Raw genomic sequence first — 20,136 nt, 5'->3', positions numbered from 1 at the left:
ACAATGCAGCTCAGTCTGACACCATCTACGCCAAGATCGCCTCTGATTCCTCAAGTTCAGGGTTCAGCCCTACAAGACGCACCCACTTGGAGACCAAAGCAAGGCCAGGTTGTCACCTGCGCTTTCGACCAACCGGCTGCAGACCCAAGGTTCCCTGCTAGAGAGAAACACAAACTGAGGGACCCATTTTACTTACTAGCTGCCTGGATAATTACAAGAGGATGTGACTCAGAACAGCCAGATGGGAGACACGCAGAGCTTCAGGCCCACCCCTGCCTCGCCCCATGGCCACCAACCCGGAAGCTCTCCGACCTTTGGGCTTTCCTGGAGGCGTCATCACACAGGCCCGCTTGATGAAATCACTGGCTGCTGGCAAGCATTTAATCTCCAGGCCCTCTCCCTTCCCAGGAGTCGCGGGTCAGGGTGGGACTAAAAGTTCCCACCCTCTGAACTCCAGGTCGGTTCACCTGGCAACAAGCTCCCCCCAACCCAGCGCAGGCCCCGAGTCACGTCACTAACATGAGGAAAGACACCTTTGTCATTTTCATCACTTAGGAAATTCCTAGAGTTGTAGGAGCTCGGAGCCAGAAAGGGGATGGGGACTAAGACCAAACATACATCTCTTACTACAAACCACAGTGTCACACCTTCCATGACGAAGAGACAGAACATGTCATCTGGTGAATCCCTCAAGATTTAAGTAAAATGAGATAATGAACTGGTTCTGAAATATATTTGTGCGTGGGTATAAATTGCTATTCTTCTGTAAAAGTTTAAAAACATGTACACATTATCCTCAAATCAAGCTGAGAAACTCCTACCTTTACATAACATTTGGTTCTCTTTTTTTGGTGCTACCCAGAAGGGCTGAACACTGAGAGTAGGCTTCTACAAGGGACGCATTAATTCACCTTTAGACAAAACCATCACAAAATCCAGCTGATCTCCCCCCTTCTTCTTCCCACCCCACTTCTGGCCTGTTTCTCACGCTCTGAGTATTCTTTCTGTGTCTTGAATATGTTTCAACACTATGAATATCAGACGGTTTAGTTATTTGTACGTGTCTTTCACCCCTAAAATGCCGGGAGCTCGTCAGTGTCACTTCACATGTATCGGTGCATATATCCTCCCCACCCCTGCCAAGGATGGTCTTGCCGCTGTCATTGAAGAAAAATACCATCTGGGAACAGGCCTGATGAAGAGGGACCATTCAGCTTTATCCTAACAGCAGGGAATCAAAATGAAAGCCTATAACAGGCAAAGTGATAAGATGTATTTCCAAAAATGGCACTAATCAATCAAATGACCGACAAGACTATTCATTTCATTTTTATTGAACTAAAAACTGTCTACAGACACGTGGAAAAAATAATTTATTGCAGGATCTCTTACACATGAACACAGAACATTTTATACAAGTATCAATGTGCTGATAGGAAATGCTAAATGTAAAGACAAACATTTTTACACGAAAGTAGTTGTACTATATTTTATAAAGATAGATGTTAATAAATTATCAGAGATATTGAAGGACAACAGGCTAATGAGTCCAACAGGAATGCATTCTATGTCGAAATTAAAGTAAGTTTTCTGAACATGATGCCCTGGATATAGTCACATTTTTGTAAGATAAGAAAAAGGAGCTAATTTCTGGGAATAAAGGGCCAGGAGGGGCTCTGACGAACAGGAACACCCCAGCCATGCTTCCAGCTTTTTCCCTAGATGTGGTCAGAGCCCCTAACATTTACCCCAAACTAACACAATAGCTCATTGTGAAACAGTGTGGCTTTAACAGCTGCATGGGATTAGTGAGATTTATAATTATACAAGGGGTACAATGCAAACGACAGCATTTTAGAGGAATTATAATTGCCATGTGATCTGAATGAATAACCCAATAGTTTAATAACAGAAATGTGTATTCTCTATTTCTGAAGGAAAGTTAGCATAATTCAAAATAGTGAGTATTTTCTTAGCATGATATATTAATTCTTATTTGGGGAGTCTGAAAATAAACTGCATTTTTTCCCTAAAATTCTGCATTCACTCCTTTAGAAAATGATTTCTATAATGATATACACCAACATGATAAAATTTTTATATGTTACAGTCATTAAAATACACATATGCATATATATAGAGAGAGCACTGAACAGATTTGGAAAACCATGGTGTGTGTGTGTGTGTGTGTGTGTGTGTGTGTGTATTATATATATATATATATAATATATATATAGACACATGGCCAAATACTGTTCTGTTTCATTTAATTAAATTCAACAAATATTTATTGGGTGCCTACTACTTGCAAGTCACCACGTTAGGTGATGCTTGTAGTAGATTTTAAGACACGTGAAGCTCACATCACCCACATGAAGCCAAACTTCAGATAATATACTAAACCTTGAAAATACTCAAAAGCAGAGCTAAAGCTGAATAATGAATAAGGAAAGAGATAACTAGGAGAAAGGCTTGGGGAAATGGAAAAGGACCGAGGGAGTGACTGCTCCCGGGCCTGGCATGAGTTAGGGGAAGACTGGACCTCACCCCGTCCTCTTCACCTCAAGGTCCAAGATTCAGTTGTCATCCTGCTTTGTTTCCTTTACAAAGTGGAAAAAATAGGGTATTAATTTTCAGTGATAATAAAGCTTGTAGGACTCCCAAAAGGTTTTTTCTTTTTTTAAATAAAATTTGATCTGCATTGATATCTACCGTTTTTCTAAGTCATTCCCACCATCACTCTGGATGAGACAGAAGCACCCAAGTAAAATAAGCAGTGCTGGAGGGAAGCTAATTTATCAGAAGAACATCAGGAAGCAAGCTAGCACCAGAAGTAAAAACAGTGAAGAGAAGATGAAGGTAAATATTTCAGAACTTGGTGTTCCATTCCTTTTAGGATTTCTACTCTAAAAGCATTTATAAGGAATGTGTACATCCAGGAAAAGACATGTAGTCAAGGAGTCTCACCCCCTCTAAAGAACCAGTGCATCAGCGGGGAACAAAGCATCAGACTTGTTTCTGATGCAACCCACTGGGCGGGGGCAAAGCTGGCAGGACCTCGGTGTCATGAGCCACCCTGGGTCACAGGACCCCCGAGCGAACCCCAGAGTTCTGAGGCCCCCCAGCACCTGGGTTCAGGCTGGAGTACACCCAGGGCACGAGCATGCACTTACAGCTTCCCTGCGGAATCATTTAGATTCTGGCAAAGTGTAAATCACTCTTCTCTCCAGGAAACACACACGAGGGACTAGGATGTCCAAAGATGCCCAAACATTCCCCGAGGTGACAGCGTGGCCCTTACAAGGATGTGGAGCGTCATAGTTAGGAAACCTCCCGTGAAGGCGGCCCCGTCTTGGCCCTGGTGGCGACCTCACAACAGCTGAGGGCGCTGGGGAGGGCCCGGGGATGCCCCTCACCGCCCACTCCCCAGCTGGGTCTGAGCCAGATTACGGAGGAACAACCAAAACCACGTCTCCTCTGTCTAGTACTTCGGTTTTAAATGCATTAGAGGACAAAACCAGCAACCATGAAGTCTCCCCTAAGAAGACTGTATTGTTCTAACCCACTAATGGTTCAGGATTTCTGCTGCTTTACTGAAGAGTTCACGTAAGCAAGAATTCTTTGCAAATGAAATGTGTTTTCAGTGATTATGATTTAGCTCCCATGTTTACAGTCTGTCTTAAAAAAGGAATTACACTCTGATGAGTCATACCTCTGTTCCTGTAATTTTTCTGGATAGAAACCAAACTTGCATTGGCTCTTTTTTGCCCTTCATGGACACTGGGCCTCTGTGCTCCAAATGGAATTGTGGGTCTGAATTTTCTGGTGTCATGAGACATCTAAAGGGGACAGGGAACAGGGAACAGGGAGAGAAGCGTGGAGTATGGTTGCACAGAGAAAGTGACACACACCAAAGTTATTTAAAGATACCTCAAGGTTTTAGTAACAATGATCATAGCAGAAACTCCTAAGATGGTGAAGAATCACTTAAAATGTAAATAATGACACCATCTTCTCAAATAAATAATAAATAATCCTAAGAGCAGAGGTGATAAATGTTAAAGGTAATAAAAGCACCCAGGGAATTAAAACACATGCAAAGAGACATTTTTCAAATCAGTAAATTCCTAGATGTGTCTCTTACCTGTATGTATATTCAGACACATTTATTTTTCCTTTTTGTCCAGTGGTTTCTGTTCGGCTTGTGAGGTTGACAGTATTTCCAAAAAGACAATAGCGAGGCATCCTCTGTCCTATGACACCAGTGACTACCTCCCCTGTGTGAATCCCTATGGTTATCTGCAGAAATCAAAGCTCTCCTTTAATAAATTCAGTAATCTGAATTATTGCTTACTCTATATTAAAGAATAACATAGAGTCATCATATAAAAATCACGAGAATTCTCTAGAACTCCAAGCATATTACAGACAAAAACCCTCACAAAAATCTTTCAAGAGAAACATTCTTTTTGTCAAGTTTGAAGCTTTCAAAGATGTGAATCTGGCAACTTACATGAGACACAGGAAAGAGATTTTAAAAAATAAACCAGAAGGGACAGGGGGTTTTATCTCATCCTCATGACCTTCAGTACATGGAATAAAGAAGATTTCAAACAGGTGGACAGGTTTCCCATTTCTATGGAAGAATGTAGTACAATGGGTTCAATAAAATATTAGTCTTTGTTTATACAGATGGCCAAAAGGCACAAGAAAAGATGCTCAGCATCGCTAGTTATTAGAGAAATGCAAATCAATATTACAACGAGGTATCACCTCACACCAGTCAGAACAGCCATCATTAAAAAGTTTACAAATAAAAAATGCCGGAGAGGGTGTGGAGAAAAGGGAACCCTCTAACACTGGTGGTGGAAATGTAAACGGGTGCAGCCAACATGGAGAACAGTATGGAGGTTCCTTAAAAAAACTAAAAATAGAGCCACCATATGATCCAGCAACCTCACTCCTGGGCATATACCTGGAGAAAACTATAATTTGAAAAGATACATGCACCCCAATGTTCACTGCAGCACTATTTACAATAGCCAAGACATGGAAGCAACCTCAGTGTCCACTGAAGGATGGATAAAGAAGATGTGGTGCATATATACAATGGAATATTACTCAGCCATAAAAAAGAATGAAATAATGCCATCTGCAGCAACACGGATGGACCTAGAGATTATCATACTCAGTGAAGGAAGTCAGACAGAGAAAGACAAATATCATGTGATATCACCTATATGTGGAATCTAAAATATGACACAGATGAACATATCTACGAAACACAAACAGATTCACAGACATAGAGAACAGATATATGGTTACCCAAGGGGAAAGGAAGAGGGAGGATAAATCAGGAGGAGTTTGGGATTAACATATACACACAACTCTATATAAAATAAATAACCAACAAGGATCTATAGTATAGTACAGGGAACTATATTCAATATCCTGTATTAAACCATAATGGAAAAGAACATGAAAAAGAATACACATATTATATATGTATAACTGAACCACTTTTCTGTACAGTAGAAACACAACATTGTAAATTAACTATACTTCAATTAAAAAAAACATTAAAAATCTTAGTCTTTGTTGTCAAGATATTATTCCTTGTAAATAATGATTAGCTGGTCAAGAATATAAATCGGTTGTCCAAAAGGTCTATTACTACCATTATAATATCTGTTTTATCTACTAACCTGAACAGATTCACCATCTACCTGGACCTGGCCAGCAATTTCCATCATGTCCAAAGCCAGGTGGCAAATGGAACGTGCGTGGTGGATGCAGGGCTCTGGTAACCCACTCACCGTCATGTACTTATCACCAACCGTTTCCACCTAGCAGGGCACAGATTGGTCAGTACAAACATGACTGTTTCACTTGCTACCCTTACACAAAACACGTTCTTCCAATTGCTATCAATAACTTTCAACTTTCCTCCCCTGAATCTCTTAAACTTCTGATACCTTCAACTCCAACAAGAAGAAACGTCATTATTGGAAATGTACACATCTGGCACTTGGGAGTCTGATTACAGGCATTAGTTTTCCTCTAGTTAAGTCCCGGTTTCTCAGCTCAGATATGCTTACTACCCAGTAGAACAATTTACTACCCTATTTCCCCTTAAAACACTGATGGTTGGATGGGCCAAAGCTCCACTGCCCCCAGTTCAGTGATTTATCCTGGTCATTAACCACTGATTTTTACGATGTGCTCACCAAGTGTTACACTGTTGCTCGGAAAAAGACTACAAAATAAATAGTCCTTGTGGCACTTCTATGACTCCAGATGCCTGGGGGTGGTTTAGTTCACATTCTTGCCTTTACGAAGCAATATTCCACTGACGTCATTTTTCCAATTTCGCATTTGTTACTAATTGAAACCAAGGGCAGAAATGCCTTATAAATGTTTCCCTTCAAGCTGATGTCATCTAAAAGCAGGTCTGAGTCCCCTTCTTATGCTCCATGATTTCTTTACTGTGAAAATCCCTTTTACCTTTCAGTAAAAATGTCACTTGCAGACCACAGACACGAATGCCATGTTTATATTATGTGTGATAAACCACCTGCATGGATTTAACATTTTATTTTAACTAGGGAATTGTCTGTTCCATTCATTTCGGTTACAAGGAAGAGAATGTTTTAGAACGAGAGGTAATTATTTAAGAAAATGGTAAATAACGAATGCATGAGAGCTGCCCGTACCAAGCCTGCTGGGCTACAGTCAGGGAATGGTGACTGCAGTGCCTCTGGAAGCCACGGCTTGAAACTTCAGAATCATGAATGGCACTGCATTAGGACAGGACCTGGACTTGCCTTATAAACAAATGGATTTTTCCGGGAATCTGTCAGAGTGTCGAATCTGGTATAGAGGTCGTTGAGGAGGTTGACAATCTTCATGGCCCCTTCCCCAGACGCATGCTTGCTGCAGAAGGTGTTGAAGCCCACGATGCCGCTGAAGAGGATGGTCACGTTGTCGTACCTCTTCGCGGGCACCGGACGCTTGTGCCTCAGCTCGTTGGCCACGGACGGAGGAAGGACAGAGTACAGCAACCTATCCAGAGGGGTGAGGACAAAGCCACAGTGAGAGATGCTGAGAGCAGCTTCGGTGCCTCTACGGCCCACTTCGTAGACTTCAATGCCATGTGCACTGTGCAGGCTTGGGTTCTGACAGGACACCCACTATTAGCCATCTTTGTAAGTCAAGTTGAGAAAATATAAATAATTGGTTTGTTTTAATCCCACAGAACATCCCCAAATCCAAACCAATTCAAAGCAAATCAAAATAAGCCAAACAAAACAGACAGACAAAACAGAGGCCTGACACTGGGAAGTCGAAGTTGTCTTGCGTGGTCTTGTGGGTCGATGCTCCTGCTGTGATATTCACAGGATGAAAGAAGCCATTCAAGCACTTAGCACTGTATGGATCCCACAAAATCAGGGACACGTTCACCTCTCAGGGATAAGCCATCTGCCTCAACGTTTGTCATCTGACGTGAAAAGCAGATTTCCCCAACAAGGACCTACTGTACAGCTCAGGGAACTCTACTCAATATCCTGTAAAAACCTATAACAGAAAAGAATCTGAAAAAGAGTATGTATATATGTATATATAACTGATTCACTTTGCTGTGCACCTGAAACTAACACAACATTATAAATCAACTATAGTTCAATGAAAGAAAGAAAGGAAGGAAGGAAGAAAGAAAGGGAAAGGAAAGGAAGGAAGGAAGGAAGAAAGAAAGGGAAAGGAAAGGAAAGGAAGGAAGAAAGGGCAGATTTTTCTGTTTCATTCCTGCCTCACTCCTTCATGGAAGAAGCAGATAAAGCAGGTAGAAATTGGTCTAGACAAGAAAAGAGCTTATTTCCGTTGACAATCCTGAGACCACGCTGATGGGACCAGGGGCCCTGGGGAGCGGGGAGAGTGGGGAGCACACGGGAGGGGTGAGAGCTGAGCAGAGAAGTGGAAGCAGGCAGACCTGCGGTTCATTGACGAGACAGCGCATAGGAGGAGGCACCACCTCCGAGCCTCTTTCTCCCCTAAGCCAGACGGCACCGGTGCCAAGTTTAAGGTGCAGAATGGAGCTGAGGTCTCATTTTTTCGCTACCTTTAGTGGAATTTATTCAGTGTTTCACTTTTCATTTTCAAACAGAGAACATTTTATACAATATTTTAAAGCTGTATTTGAATATTAAACGTGACCAGTACAACTACTTCATTTCAACAAAAATTCATAGTAAATGTTTATAATTAAATCACCTTGAAAAGCAAATACCAACGAAGATGGAAACCTGGGTGGTTTTCTAATATAACAGCCAGAGCAGGATCCGAGTAACTCAGACTTACAAATACAGGTGACTGTGAGCCTTGGTCCTAAGTACTATCTTACAAGCTCCATAAGATGTGTTATTTTTCATGGTGGAAGATGTACCACAGACTGATAAATATACATTTTGAGTTGTTTCTCGAGCAGTAGGAGGAATTTGAATGGCCCACCTCATCCCACATACTTCTGGAAATTTGCCAAATACCTGGAACGCTCAAGGGGTTCCCTTCAGGGCCGTGAGGAAAGTAAAGTGGTGTCGAAGAAACTACAGTTTTCAGCTTCATTATACAAAGTAGAAGGGCAGGAAGAAGCTAGGGATGAAGACAGACATTTACGTGGATTCTCTATCTATCTAAGCTGCCAATGAACAGTTAATTGATGTGTTTACCTGTGGGCACAGCATCCATCCATAGGCAACACACACACATCAATGCAAGAAAAGGACAGGAAGTGGTGCTGTTACCAACCCTATGGTGTCAAGTAGAGTGACATAGTTCTTACACAAAGGAAGATAAGGTCAGTTCTCCAAGATAGCTTCCTATTATACAAACGTTAAAAATGAACACGCAAGACCACCGCTAAAATTCTCTTACGAAAGTCAGTGATTTCATGCTTTTAATTAATTTTAATTAATATGCTCAAGCAAGGCCAAGCAGTATGCACGATGTGTATTTGTTTAAATGAATTATTTGAAAACGAAATATTATCTTAAATGTTACTTGCCCAATAGTTCATAATTTAATCCACCATTCGTAGAAAAATAATAGTTTTGTGTTTTGATCCCTTTGTTCATGTATCAAATTACAGATGCAATTGCTGTCATCACAGATGACACTACAGTCTGTCAGACTCACACCTGCCGAACCCAAAAATAATCTGGAGTCCAAGAACAGAACGCTTTTAAAATATAATGGCCAAATCTAAGTTCAGTGTTCAGTGTCCCCCAGCACCTGGGCAGCCCTGGCACCTAGAAGATGCTCGGTACACCTCTTGTGTGAAGAACTGGATGAACGGGTAGTTGGACTTGAAATATGCACTTGACTTATTCTTCTAATGATTTCCAGAGACATGCTTTAGCGTATATTCTTCCAGCTTGGTTTGTAAAATTACTATTAGGACTGATTGATTTCTGTGTGCATAACTTCTATTTAAGTGATGTGTTAGAGTTTACCTAGGACTCCAGACCTACGGCGGGTCCCACGCCTCGGAGCCTTGTTATAGGGAAGAACCTTTGTGTTGTATTACAAGCTAACCACTAACGGGGTGTTGCTTATCAGATTAAATCGTACACAATGGCCCATCTCTGGGAACCCTGCTCCCCAGGTCATGAGCCTTAATTAAGCTAAATACCTTTGTTTAGCTCCCAGGAAACAGCCTGACTAGGCTCACCAGGGAGCGGCCACAGGAAGGAAGATATTCACACCTCCCAGCCACAGACGCTGCCGGGAACCAGGAAGTGCTTAGCTTTAGCCCCGCCCCTTTGGCTGGTCCCACCCCTTTGGCTTTAGCCCCGCCCCTTTGGCTGGTCCCGTCCCCCTTTGGCTGGTCCCGCCCCTTTTAGTATAAAAGGAGCCCGAATTCTAACTCAGGCCAGATGGTCGTTTGGGATATGAGCCCGCCATCTTCTGGGTCTGCCGTCTTTCCGACTACGATCGCTGTTCCTTGCCCCAGCAACTTGTGTCTGGATTTACTGGCCTGCTGTGCAGCAAGCAGCCCGACGGTCAGTCTTAAAACTACGGCAGAGCCCCCAGCTACCACGCAGGCCAGCCCTGCCAGCCCTGCCCGCCCTCTTTAAGCACAGGGCACGTGCTTACGTATCCGTCTTCTTCTTTTCATCTTCCAGGGCACGCAATGTGAGCTGCAGCCTGTCCGTGAGGATTTCCAGCTCCTGGGTCAGCTTGTACTCCTCTCGGAACTGTTCCCCCAGCAGCACGAGGTCCCGCGTGGCATCGTGCAGGGGGATGTCGCTCAGGTACAGCCCTCGCCGGGTCAGGTCGTCCAGGTTCATGACACTGTCACAGGGAGAAGGAGGCACTGTCAGTCCCCAGGGTCCCCACGGTAACACTGCCCTGGCTCCTGTCCAGGAGTCTAATCCTGCTGCCTGCCATTCAGCAGGTCAGGCAGAAGAAAATCTGGAGAAAAGCGAGAGGAATGTGCTTCATTCTTCTCAATATTTAAACATCTATCAAAAGAGCGGTGAACTTGACATGCACTTTTGCCAAATGGCACTTTCTAACGCCATCAGCCTAAATTAAAAGATAATGTGAAAAACTGCCCTACGAAACCCGCTCGGGTTTTTAACACAAGCCTGTTACTTATTATTGCCACAGTTTTTCCTCATTATGAAGAGATGAAAAAAAGTTATCTTTACTCTCTTTAACAAGGATAACAGTGTTTCTTCTGAGAAGCTAGTTCATTGTTGCCTTAGGGGTTCTATGACGTAACTAGGTGTCTTCTCTTTCACAGACGATGATGAAAGGTTTACAACCTGATTTATGACCCATCTTCAACATGACTTTTCTGTACTCATGACTTTCTAACATTTACTTTCTATTCTACTCTTATTTCTGGCTCTAATTTCTTCTACTACTGTTATTTTCTTTGACAAATTTTCTCATTTATTTGAAACAGTATTTGCTCTTGCTGAATTTGATGCATCTTTGTAACTTAAGTCATTCTTAGAACAATGTAATATTTATTGATTCGGTGAAGATATGGTAAGTAAAAAGTTGACTTTTAAAAAATTTAGTATTTGGTTAAAATGTCTGAAGGTTACATTCTTGGTTTGAATTCTTTAAATGCAAAGTAATTATTTCCAGTTATACATAATAATTTCTCTAAGATGATATAACTGTGTTGTGACTTTACTAAAGAAATTGGGATTAATAAAATGTCTCCCTGCAATATATTCTCAGCAGAAATGTCCATAAATCAAAGCAAAAATTAGCATGCTAATAAAGAAAAATAAAATGATCAGTTTACTATTGACACACACCCTTCAGGAAAGAGGCCAGATCATCCACCAAATGGTTTACAAGACCTTCCAGTGAGCAGAGGAAAAATGACTATAACTGTAAAATGAAAATGAAGGGTTAAAATGCTCATATTGAGTGAGAAAACTTAATCAAATTATGTCTCATTGTTCTCAAAACTTATTTATTATTATTTTAATGAGCTATTAACTTTTTTTCCCGTTTTTTTCTTAACATCTTTATGGGATATAATTGTTTTACAATGGTGTGTTAGTTTCTGCTGTATAACAAAGTGAATCAGCTATATGTATACTTATATCGCCATATCCCTTCCCTCTTACATCTCCCTCCCACCCTCCCTACCCCACCCCTCTAGGTGGTCACAAAGCACTGAGCTCATCTCCTTATGCTATGTGGCTGCTTCCCACTAGCTATCTATTTTACATTTGGTAGTGTATATATGTCCATGCCACTCTCTCACTTCGTCCCAGCTTACCCTTCCCCTTCCCTGTGTCCCCAAGTCCATTCTCTACATCTGCGTCTTTATTCCTGTCCTGCCCCTAGGTTTTTCAGAACCATTTGTTTTTTGTTTTGTTTTTTTAGATTCCATTATATGTTAGCATACGGTATTTGTTTTTCTCTTTCTGACTTACTTCACTCTGTATGACAGACTCTAGGTCCATCCACCTCACTAAAAATAACTCAATTTCGCTTCTTTTTATGGCTGAGTAATATTCCATTGTATACATGTGCCACATCTTCTTTATCCATTTGTCTGTCGATGGACACTTAGGTTGCTTCCATGTCCTGGCTATTGTAAACAGAGCTGCAATGAACACTGTGGTACATGACTCTTTGAATTATGGTTTTCTCAGGGTATATGCCCAGCAGTGGGATTGCTGGGTCATATGGTAGTCCTATTTTTAGTTTTTTAAGGAACCTCCATACTGTTCTCCATAGTGGCTGTATCAATTTACACTCCCACCAACAGTGCAGGAGGGTTCCCTTTTCTCCACACCCTCTCCAGCGTTTACTGTTTGTAGATTTTTTGATGATGGCCATTCTGACTGGTGTGAGGTTATATACCTCATTGTAGTTTTGATTTGCATTTCTCTAATGATTAGTGATGTTGAGCATCCTTTCATGTGTTTGTTGGTGATCTGTGTATCTTCTTTGGAGAAATGTCTATTTAGGTCTCTGCCCATTTTTGGATTGGGTTGTTTGTTTTTTTGATATTGAGCTGCATGAGCTGCTTGTATATTTTGGAGATTAATCCCTTGTCAGTCGCTTCATTTGCAAATATTTTCTCCCATTCTGAGGGTTGTCTTTTCATCTTGTTTATGGTTTCCTTTGCTGTACAAATGCTTTTAAGTTTCATTAGGTCCCATTTGTTTATTTTTGTCTCCATTTCCATTTCTCTAAGATCAAAAAGGATCTTGCTGTGATTTATGTCATAGAGTGTTCTGCATATGTTTTCCTCTCAGAGTTTTATACTGTCTGGTCCTACATTTAGGTCTATAATCCATTTGGAGTTTACTTCTGTGTATGGTGTTAGGAAGTGTTCTAATTTCATTCTTTTAAATGTAGCTGTCCCGTTTTCCCAGCACCAGTTATTGAAGAGGCTGTTTTTTCTCCACTGTATACTCCTGCCTCCTTTATTAAAGATAAGGTGACCATATGTGCGTGGGTTTATCTCTGGGCTTTCTATCTTGTTCCATTGATCTATATTTCTGTTTTTGTGCCAGTAACTTTTTTCCTCTTGGGGTTATTTATTTTGTAAGTAAAACTGCTTTCAGTTGATCTCATTTTGTGTGAGTACTGGTTTCTCTATACACATGAGCAGCTCCCATATGACGATCGGTGAGTGTGTCACTATGTAGCCAATTTCTGCATATGGCGATTAGCAAGTAGACTCTAAATTTCCTGCTTCTATTTCCAAAGAAACCTTTCTCTCCATGAATAGAAACTGTCCCTATTGAGAAGCTGTCATTCTACCAATGCTCAACTTGGAAAGAGGCAGAAGGAAGACCACTTATTTGTAGCAGTTGAAGATATAGTTAGATCAATGGAGGTTATTAATAAAAAATATAAATAAAGAGTTCATATTCCCTAATTTTGTCTCTTTTATTTTCATAATATATATGCTCAGGGGAAAAACCCATCATGAGTCTTATAGGGTCTTTAATACCATATTAATAATTTCCAAGGAAGGTGTTACAAAATTCATTTGATTTTTCAGAAATTTTAAGACAATATCTTTAAATGAAAAGTGATCAGTTGGACTTTAAACTAAATTTTTAATCAATAGCCCACCAAAACATCCTTTCTTGAGTGATACTAAATAATGTGCATACATTTTGTCTGCACAAAGTTATAAATACACAAAATATCAGCTAACAAGTTCTATAGTTATCTATGTATACTGCTCTCAAGTAAATTTAGATATATGTTTCTTATTCTAAATTCCCATGCATCTTTTAGTAGAATGCTTGTCACGCTGGGAAAATACCAACCTACAGTTTTACTTCCCTCTAATGTTTATTATATTTATTTTTAAAATTAATTAATTGATTAATTTGTTTTTGGCTGCATTGGGTCTTTGTTGCTGTGCGTGGGCTTTCTCTAGTTGTGGCGAGTGGGGCTGCTCTTTGTTGCGGTGCACGGGCTTCTCATTGTGGTGGCTTCTCTTGTTGTGGAGCACGGGCTCTAGGCACGTGGGCTTCAGTAGTTGTGGCACGTGGGCTCAGTAGCTGTGGCTCGCAGGCTCTAGAGCGCAGGTTCAGCAGTAGTGGCGCACGGGCTTAGCTGCTCTGCGGCATGTGGGATCTTCCCGGACCAGGGCTCGAACCCGTGTCCCCTGCATTGGCAGACAGATTCTTAACCACTGCGCCACCAGGGAAGTCCCGATGTTTATTATAAATAACGTTATTTACATAAATGTCAACTTAAAACTATATTTTGAATAGTGTATCTCAGTTAAAGTAGTGAAATAGTTTTAATATAAAATAGCTTACATCCAGAAATCATTAGAAAAGTAATTTCTTGGTGCCAAATATAACCATGTATTTCTGCCATCGCATTACATGCTTTAAAGGTTTGCTTATGGACATATCATGCGTCTTTGGAAGGTACAAAGCTACAGAGTTAGCTACCTTCAGATTAGGTATCCCCTAATCTAATGGCATAAACACTCAGCAAATTGACTAAGATATGGCAAATAAAACAGAAGACATGACTTCTTCCGAGTTTATTGCAAATGTTCAATGAAGTTATCCTTGTTATAGAGAGGCGTATGAAAAGAGTTGTGAAGTCTAAGCATACGTTGTAGAAACAACTGAATAAAAAGATATTGGACTCCTTCATTAGCGCAAGATGGGTACTTCTATCTATTGTAATTCACCTCAAAGTGATTACCTTGGTGAGCACAGGAAAAGTATGCTGTCTGCTTCAGGTAAGTAGATCATCTGGCCCTTGAGCCGTAAGCAGCTGATCTCAGTGCCCGTCAGTTCATCCTCACACTCTGATTTCTCTACATCCAACAACCCTTCCTGGAAAAGGCAAGACACAACCGTCCACTCATGCCTTTGTCTCTACCTAACGACTCAGCCGAGAAGGACACAGAGACTTCATTCCCACCAAACCGTCAGGGAGAACATCGGCCCAGGTAGAACAGGAGAGGCGTTTCACCAGAGTCCGCCAGGTAACAAGCAGACAGCCTTACATCACTGCAGAAAAGCCAACTGACCGTCTCCTTTGAACCCAGACAGACAGCAGCTGTGCTACTTTCACATCTTTATGGAAAGCTTCAGTGAGTCTCATTTCTGATTTTCCACCATGGCCACAGCACGTAATCCCAGGCTCTAGCAAAGACCAGACCCAGTGTCTCCATGCCCACCTCTACATGCACAGAGCAGCTGGAAGCAGCTGGTTCCAAATACAGGAAGTAGGTGCGGGGAAGACCTTTGTAGGTGGAGGGCGGAAACGATGATGAGCTTCGTCCTCTGGAACACCTGGGCTACAACAGCCCCAAGAACAGAAACTACGAGATCTGGGCACGACCAACTATCAACTGAATGAAAATGTTATCACTTGTATTTCCCCACAAAAATGCCCTGAAGAATAACGGACAATTTAGGGAACAACAAACCAGTGGCTTTGGGTGAAGTTTAAAAAATCTTTATTAGTTCCCCAGATTTCTAAAACAGGAGTCTGTAGCTGTATATTGAGTAAAAGGTGTTGGTTTCATTGTGTGCACCCGGGCAGCCTGGGCAAGGCCTTCTCCAAACTCTCACGTGTTTCTTCTAACCAGAGGAGAGGGTCCCACTGCCCTACAGGCAACCCCCAAATCAGCACCGTTGCCTTTGAAACAGGACTCCCTTCGGGCTCTGGTTTTTCTCTCTCTATACCTTCTGCATCTCACAGAATGTTTTTGCAGCTAATTCTCCCTGTGGAACACTTCTAATCTGTAACAGACCTTACTTCCTCACATTTACTGAAATAATAGCTCAGTTACCTTGCTTCTCAACACGAAGACCGTATTGATGTGTGAGAGGATCCCATGGAAACTGATGTCAATATGAGGACGGACCAGGGAGAAGACAGACAGGAGGTTGCAGGTCCCAGGCTGGAGCTAAAATGCAGATGAAAAGAAAAGGATACTTAGTTGATAATTCTTATGATTTGATAGTAGTTATTAGATCAGACCAGCTCAACAGCACTTCAACATAGAAAATCGTAATTATTATGTAGGAAAGTGGCCTCAACTGTGGACTCACATCATCATCTAAGCAGCTTGGCAACTAAATGAACATCCAGTAGTTGCCTGAACATGAAACCTAATATGGAATCAGGGGACTAATATTCAAATATAAGCTAATCTAAACAAGAGAAGAATTTTTGAAGAAAAAAGAATGGAACTTAGCTTTTAAATTGTAGCATGAGGTGTTAGATGTCCATGGCTTAAAATGAAATTTAAATAGCAAAACCACCCACGACACTCATAGTTTATCAGGAGACGGCTAATTAACAATAAAAGGGAAAGTGAGTGACTGCTTACACTAAGTGATCTTCATCCACCCTCTAGCCTCACAGTATAACAAGGGGAAAGCAGGCCAAGAGGGACGTGACACAGTCAAGGTCATCAATGGAGGAGAGGCAGAGCCAGCATAACAGCCCAGTCCACACATCGTTCTGCTTCCAGATTTATGGGTTCATGCCAGATCCCATGTGAGTTCATCCTGAATTGTGTCCTTAATTACAAGCAAAAAGTATCTCTAGACACATGTCATGTGCAATTCCAAAAGTCAGAAAAGGAGAGAAAAGAAAAGTAGGAAGAGAGGACTTGACAATGGGTCTGAATAAGAAGATAATATAATAACAATAATAATAATACAAGTCAAACATACATTCCTGGCATCACCCAACTGCTGTCTTTTGATGCTTTTTCTACTAAACCCCACGGTAACCTCTATTGCTTTCCTCTTTGGTGTATTTTAAATTCCTTTCTTTTCCCTGCAAATGTCAGTGGTTGATTTTGAAAGTTATTTTCAGACAGTAGATATTCAGTGACTATTTCCTACATGTTGAATAAATTAAGTGAAAACTGATTATGTTACTGGAAAGTTACTCACTTCCTCATTAAAACAAGTACACTATTCCCACAGAATTCTCCCACTGCCCTTGTGATTAAAACAGAAAAAAATAAGTAGCTGTCCTAGGCAGAGCTGCAGTATGCTCAAACATACTTAGTTTACAGTTACAGAACTTCTGTGACGTACAGTGTGCTCCATGTTACCTGATATATAAGCAAAGGGTTAAAGGTGTGAATGGTCACCTGTAACAATAGTGTCTTTGTGGCCTTTTGTCTCAGGCCCCAAGGGAGTGTGATGTATTTTTACCTGGGGAAGGACTCTGTAGATGGCATTGCCACACTGAGTGACCACGAGATCCCGGTTGAATATGATGTGAAAGGGAAAAGCTTTGCAGAAGGTATATGGGCTGATGCGTGATTCCTGGGTACCATTTTCTTCAAATCTGTCAAGATCTTCATAAAAATCCTCTTCTTTTGACTCTTTTTCTTCAATCAAAAATTGAGTATGATCACATTCTTCGTTTCTTTGCTGAATAACCTGGATGCCCAAAGGGGAAATGGTGTTAACTGTCTGCATTTAGTTACAATACCTAAGAAACTGGTGATGCGAACTGCATTTAGCAGGTTAACTTTTAAAATTTAATATATGCAAACACTATACACACCTAATATAGAAAACTATTTCTAAACATTGATTTATGAAATTTGAAGACTGACTAAATTCACAGAAAGATAGCCAATCTGGTACGAGTCCCCTAGTGGTCCATGCAGCCTCTTTGGTAGAATTTGGGGGAAAGCACCCCCTTGTCCTGGTGGGCTCAGCATCCCTCAGCCAGGCACACGTACAGTAGACACCCTACACATCATACAGAGTGGTATGTTTAATATGATCAAAAATGACATGCACAAACAGGGAAATGAAATGACAGAAATACATATTTAAAAATATATGCCATGTCATTTTTTTATCCATCAATTGGCAAGTATATAAAATGACAGTATCAAATGAGGTAGGACACAGAAGAAGAGTCACGTCACATGCCACTAATGGGGGTATTCTGACTAATCTTTCTGAAGAATAGACCGACAAAATGCATAAAAATCCCCCCTCCCCAAATTACCTTTTTTGATTTAATTCCAAATCTAGGACTTTATTCTATGGGAGTAATCATGATCATGAGCGAAGCTCCCTAATTTAAAGAATAACTACATTTCTAAATATTATTCACAGGCAAATAAATGATTAAGCTTTAAAAAAGATTTTTCCTTTCGAGTTTAAGAAACTGCAAGCAACACATCCTCTTATAAAGGGAAAAAACCATATCTCAAATTGCAGCCAGATCAAAATGGGAAATAGTTGAATGAGTATTTCTTCAGTTGCAGCTAAATGAAGGCAAAACATTGCTCTTTTTCCCTTTTTTCCTTAGTTCACTGCAGCAAACTCTGACACTTAAGAACAAACCTCAATTAACATGTCCGCTATTGTATATGTTTTCCCAAATGTAGTTTCATGGTGAAATCAGGATATTACTACTAAAACTGTCATACTAATCTACTACACTGCTGAAAGATTAATATTCTTATTTATGATTGGAAAATTCTGCCCCACGAAGACTGATTTCCCTAAAGTCTCATAAACAAAACAAAACAATCTTAAAATTTTGATGTTCTGCTGTGTTTCCATTTCAGCTAGAAGAACTGAGTTATACGCAACCTAAATTTACTAATGAATTCCTCAATTATACCCTTTTGCTTTGGTTAAATCAGCAAAATGAACAGCTTTTCTGATCATATTTTTACCCTCTCCTTCGTATATCACCTTCATGACATGGTCTAATATTCCTGAAGTAGTTAAAATTGTCTGGTAGCTCTGGACCTATTAAACTTAGGGATTCAACCTAAGAATACCTCAGGAAATTAAAACAGTGCCTTTGAAAAACATTAACTATACCAAATGTAATTACCAAATGCAAATATTTCAGACATCTATATTGGAATACTTGAATAAATGAAGGTCACAAGACAACCCACATTGTATAAGTGGGATGTATAAAGTGAACCCCATAATTATACAGAGTGCTACTGCTGTCAACCTCCCATACCAAAGGCTCTAATAACCATGGCAACTGCAGTTTCCAAGGGTGCCCCAGTTTATGTTGCTTTTCTAAAGTTTCTGTGCCCTTACTTCTTGCTCAGCTTGGCTACGTAATGAACAAACCAAGAGCAGACCCAGTGTTTACAACCCCCTTGATACAGGCTCATGTACTATAAGTGAAGTGTTAGTTCGGTGTCAGGATCCAAAGTTGGAAATGAAAGGCATATACAATTTTAATTGAATTCCAGTGAGATTCCTAATCACGGGTGAATTTCAATCCTTGACCCAAGTTTTTAATTTTTAAATGTCTCTGGATTTGATAATGTTACGTTATCCATACTCCCACTTTCTAGTTGTAGAGAAACTAAGGATGCACCTGGGGATCACGTAAAAAATGACACCAACTCTTGAAAGAAAAAACACCCGTGAAATCGCATGTGACATTACTAGATTAAATATACTGCATAGTTTTCTAAATTAATTTAAATGTTACAATTTCTATTTGTGTAATACTGTACTTAAAGTGTGGGCTTCCCACACATGTTAGAATGTAACTATAGATCTAAGAAAGCACTGCCTATTAGATTTTCTATAAAGAAAGAAAACTGAAATAGGGTACCCTCTGCCCACTTTTCTCAAACCTAGGGCCACTGAAAAAATGTCTCTTGGGGCTGAATACGCTGAGCACACAAAACACAGCTCCCTGGGAGTGACTCTCTGGATTAGAAATAAGGAAAAATGATGGCTCCCTTTATTGCACAGCTATTGTAGCAATACCTTGAAATTATCACTCAAAACTGACAGTGTGAATTATCAACAGCAACACATTTTTTAAAGTCTGAGACCAGCTTCTTTTACCAAGTGATCTAATTTAAAAAAAAAAAAAAAGCAAAAGTTTTAGCCCACAAAAATGAAATATTCGAACCACATTTCAAGGACAGACCAAAAAATCCACACACACAAAAAAAAAAAACCCAGTAAAATAATACTTCATTTCATATTATTTTAGAATGTGTCCATGTTACAGGGTTTTTATTGTATTCTGAAGGCGACAGCTCAGCCAGACACGGGTCCTCCTGCTTCCCAGCTAGTGTGAGCTCACAGGAAGTGCAAATTAAATTTCCCGTTGCCTTGAGCAATATAT

General features: G+C 40.5%; 1 protein-coding gene across 2 annotated transcripts in view; it reads right to left on the bottom strand.

Annotated features, from left to right (window-relative positions):
• Positions 1-1,345: 1,345 nt before the first annotated feature.
• GUCY1B1 (guanylate cyclase 1 soluble subunit beta 1) overlaps positions 1,346-20,136 on the bottom strand; it is a 47,164-nt gene continuing 28,373 nt past the window's right edge. For both annotated transcript variants that reach the window (XM_081232772.1, XM_081232773.1), the window contains 9 exons: positions 17,205-17,435; positions 15,821-15,937; positions 14,722-14,855; positions 10,150-10,347; positions 6,825-7,062; positions 5,706-5,846; positions 4,145-4,299; positions 3,713-3,839; positions 1,346-2,600 (listed from right to left, as the gene is read on the bottom strand). In XM_081232772.1, coding sequence (XP_081088898.1) covers positions 2,577-2,600; positions 3,713-3,839; positions 4,145-4,299; positions 5,706-5,846; positions 6,825-7,062; positions 10,150-10,347; positions 14,722-14,855; positions 15,821-15,937; positions 17,205-17,435 — 1,365 coding nt within the window. In that variant the 3' untranslated portion in view covers positions 1,346-2,576. The remainder of the gene's footprint in view (positions 2,601-3,712; positions 3,840-4,144; positions 4,300-5,705; positions 5,847-6,824; positions 7,063-10,149; positions 10,348-14,721; positions 14,856-15,820; positions 15,938-17,204; positions 17,436-20,136) is intronic.

The sequence above is a fragment of the Mesoplodon bidens genome (genome assembly GCF_964165515.1).
Source record: "Mesoplodon bidens genome assembly, chromosome: 1".
In the NCBI taxonomy this organism is placed as follows: Eukaryota; Metazoa; Chordata; class Mammalia; order Artiodactyla; family Ziphiidae; genus Mesoplodon; species Mesoplodon bidens.
Note: the sequence above shows the minus strand (reverse complement) of the source record. Positions and strands in the feature narration are given on the sequence as shown.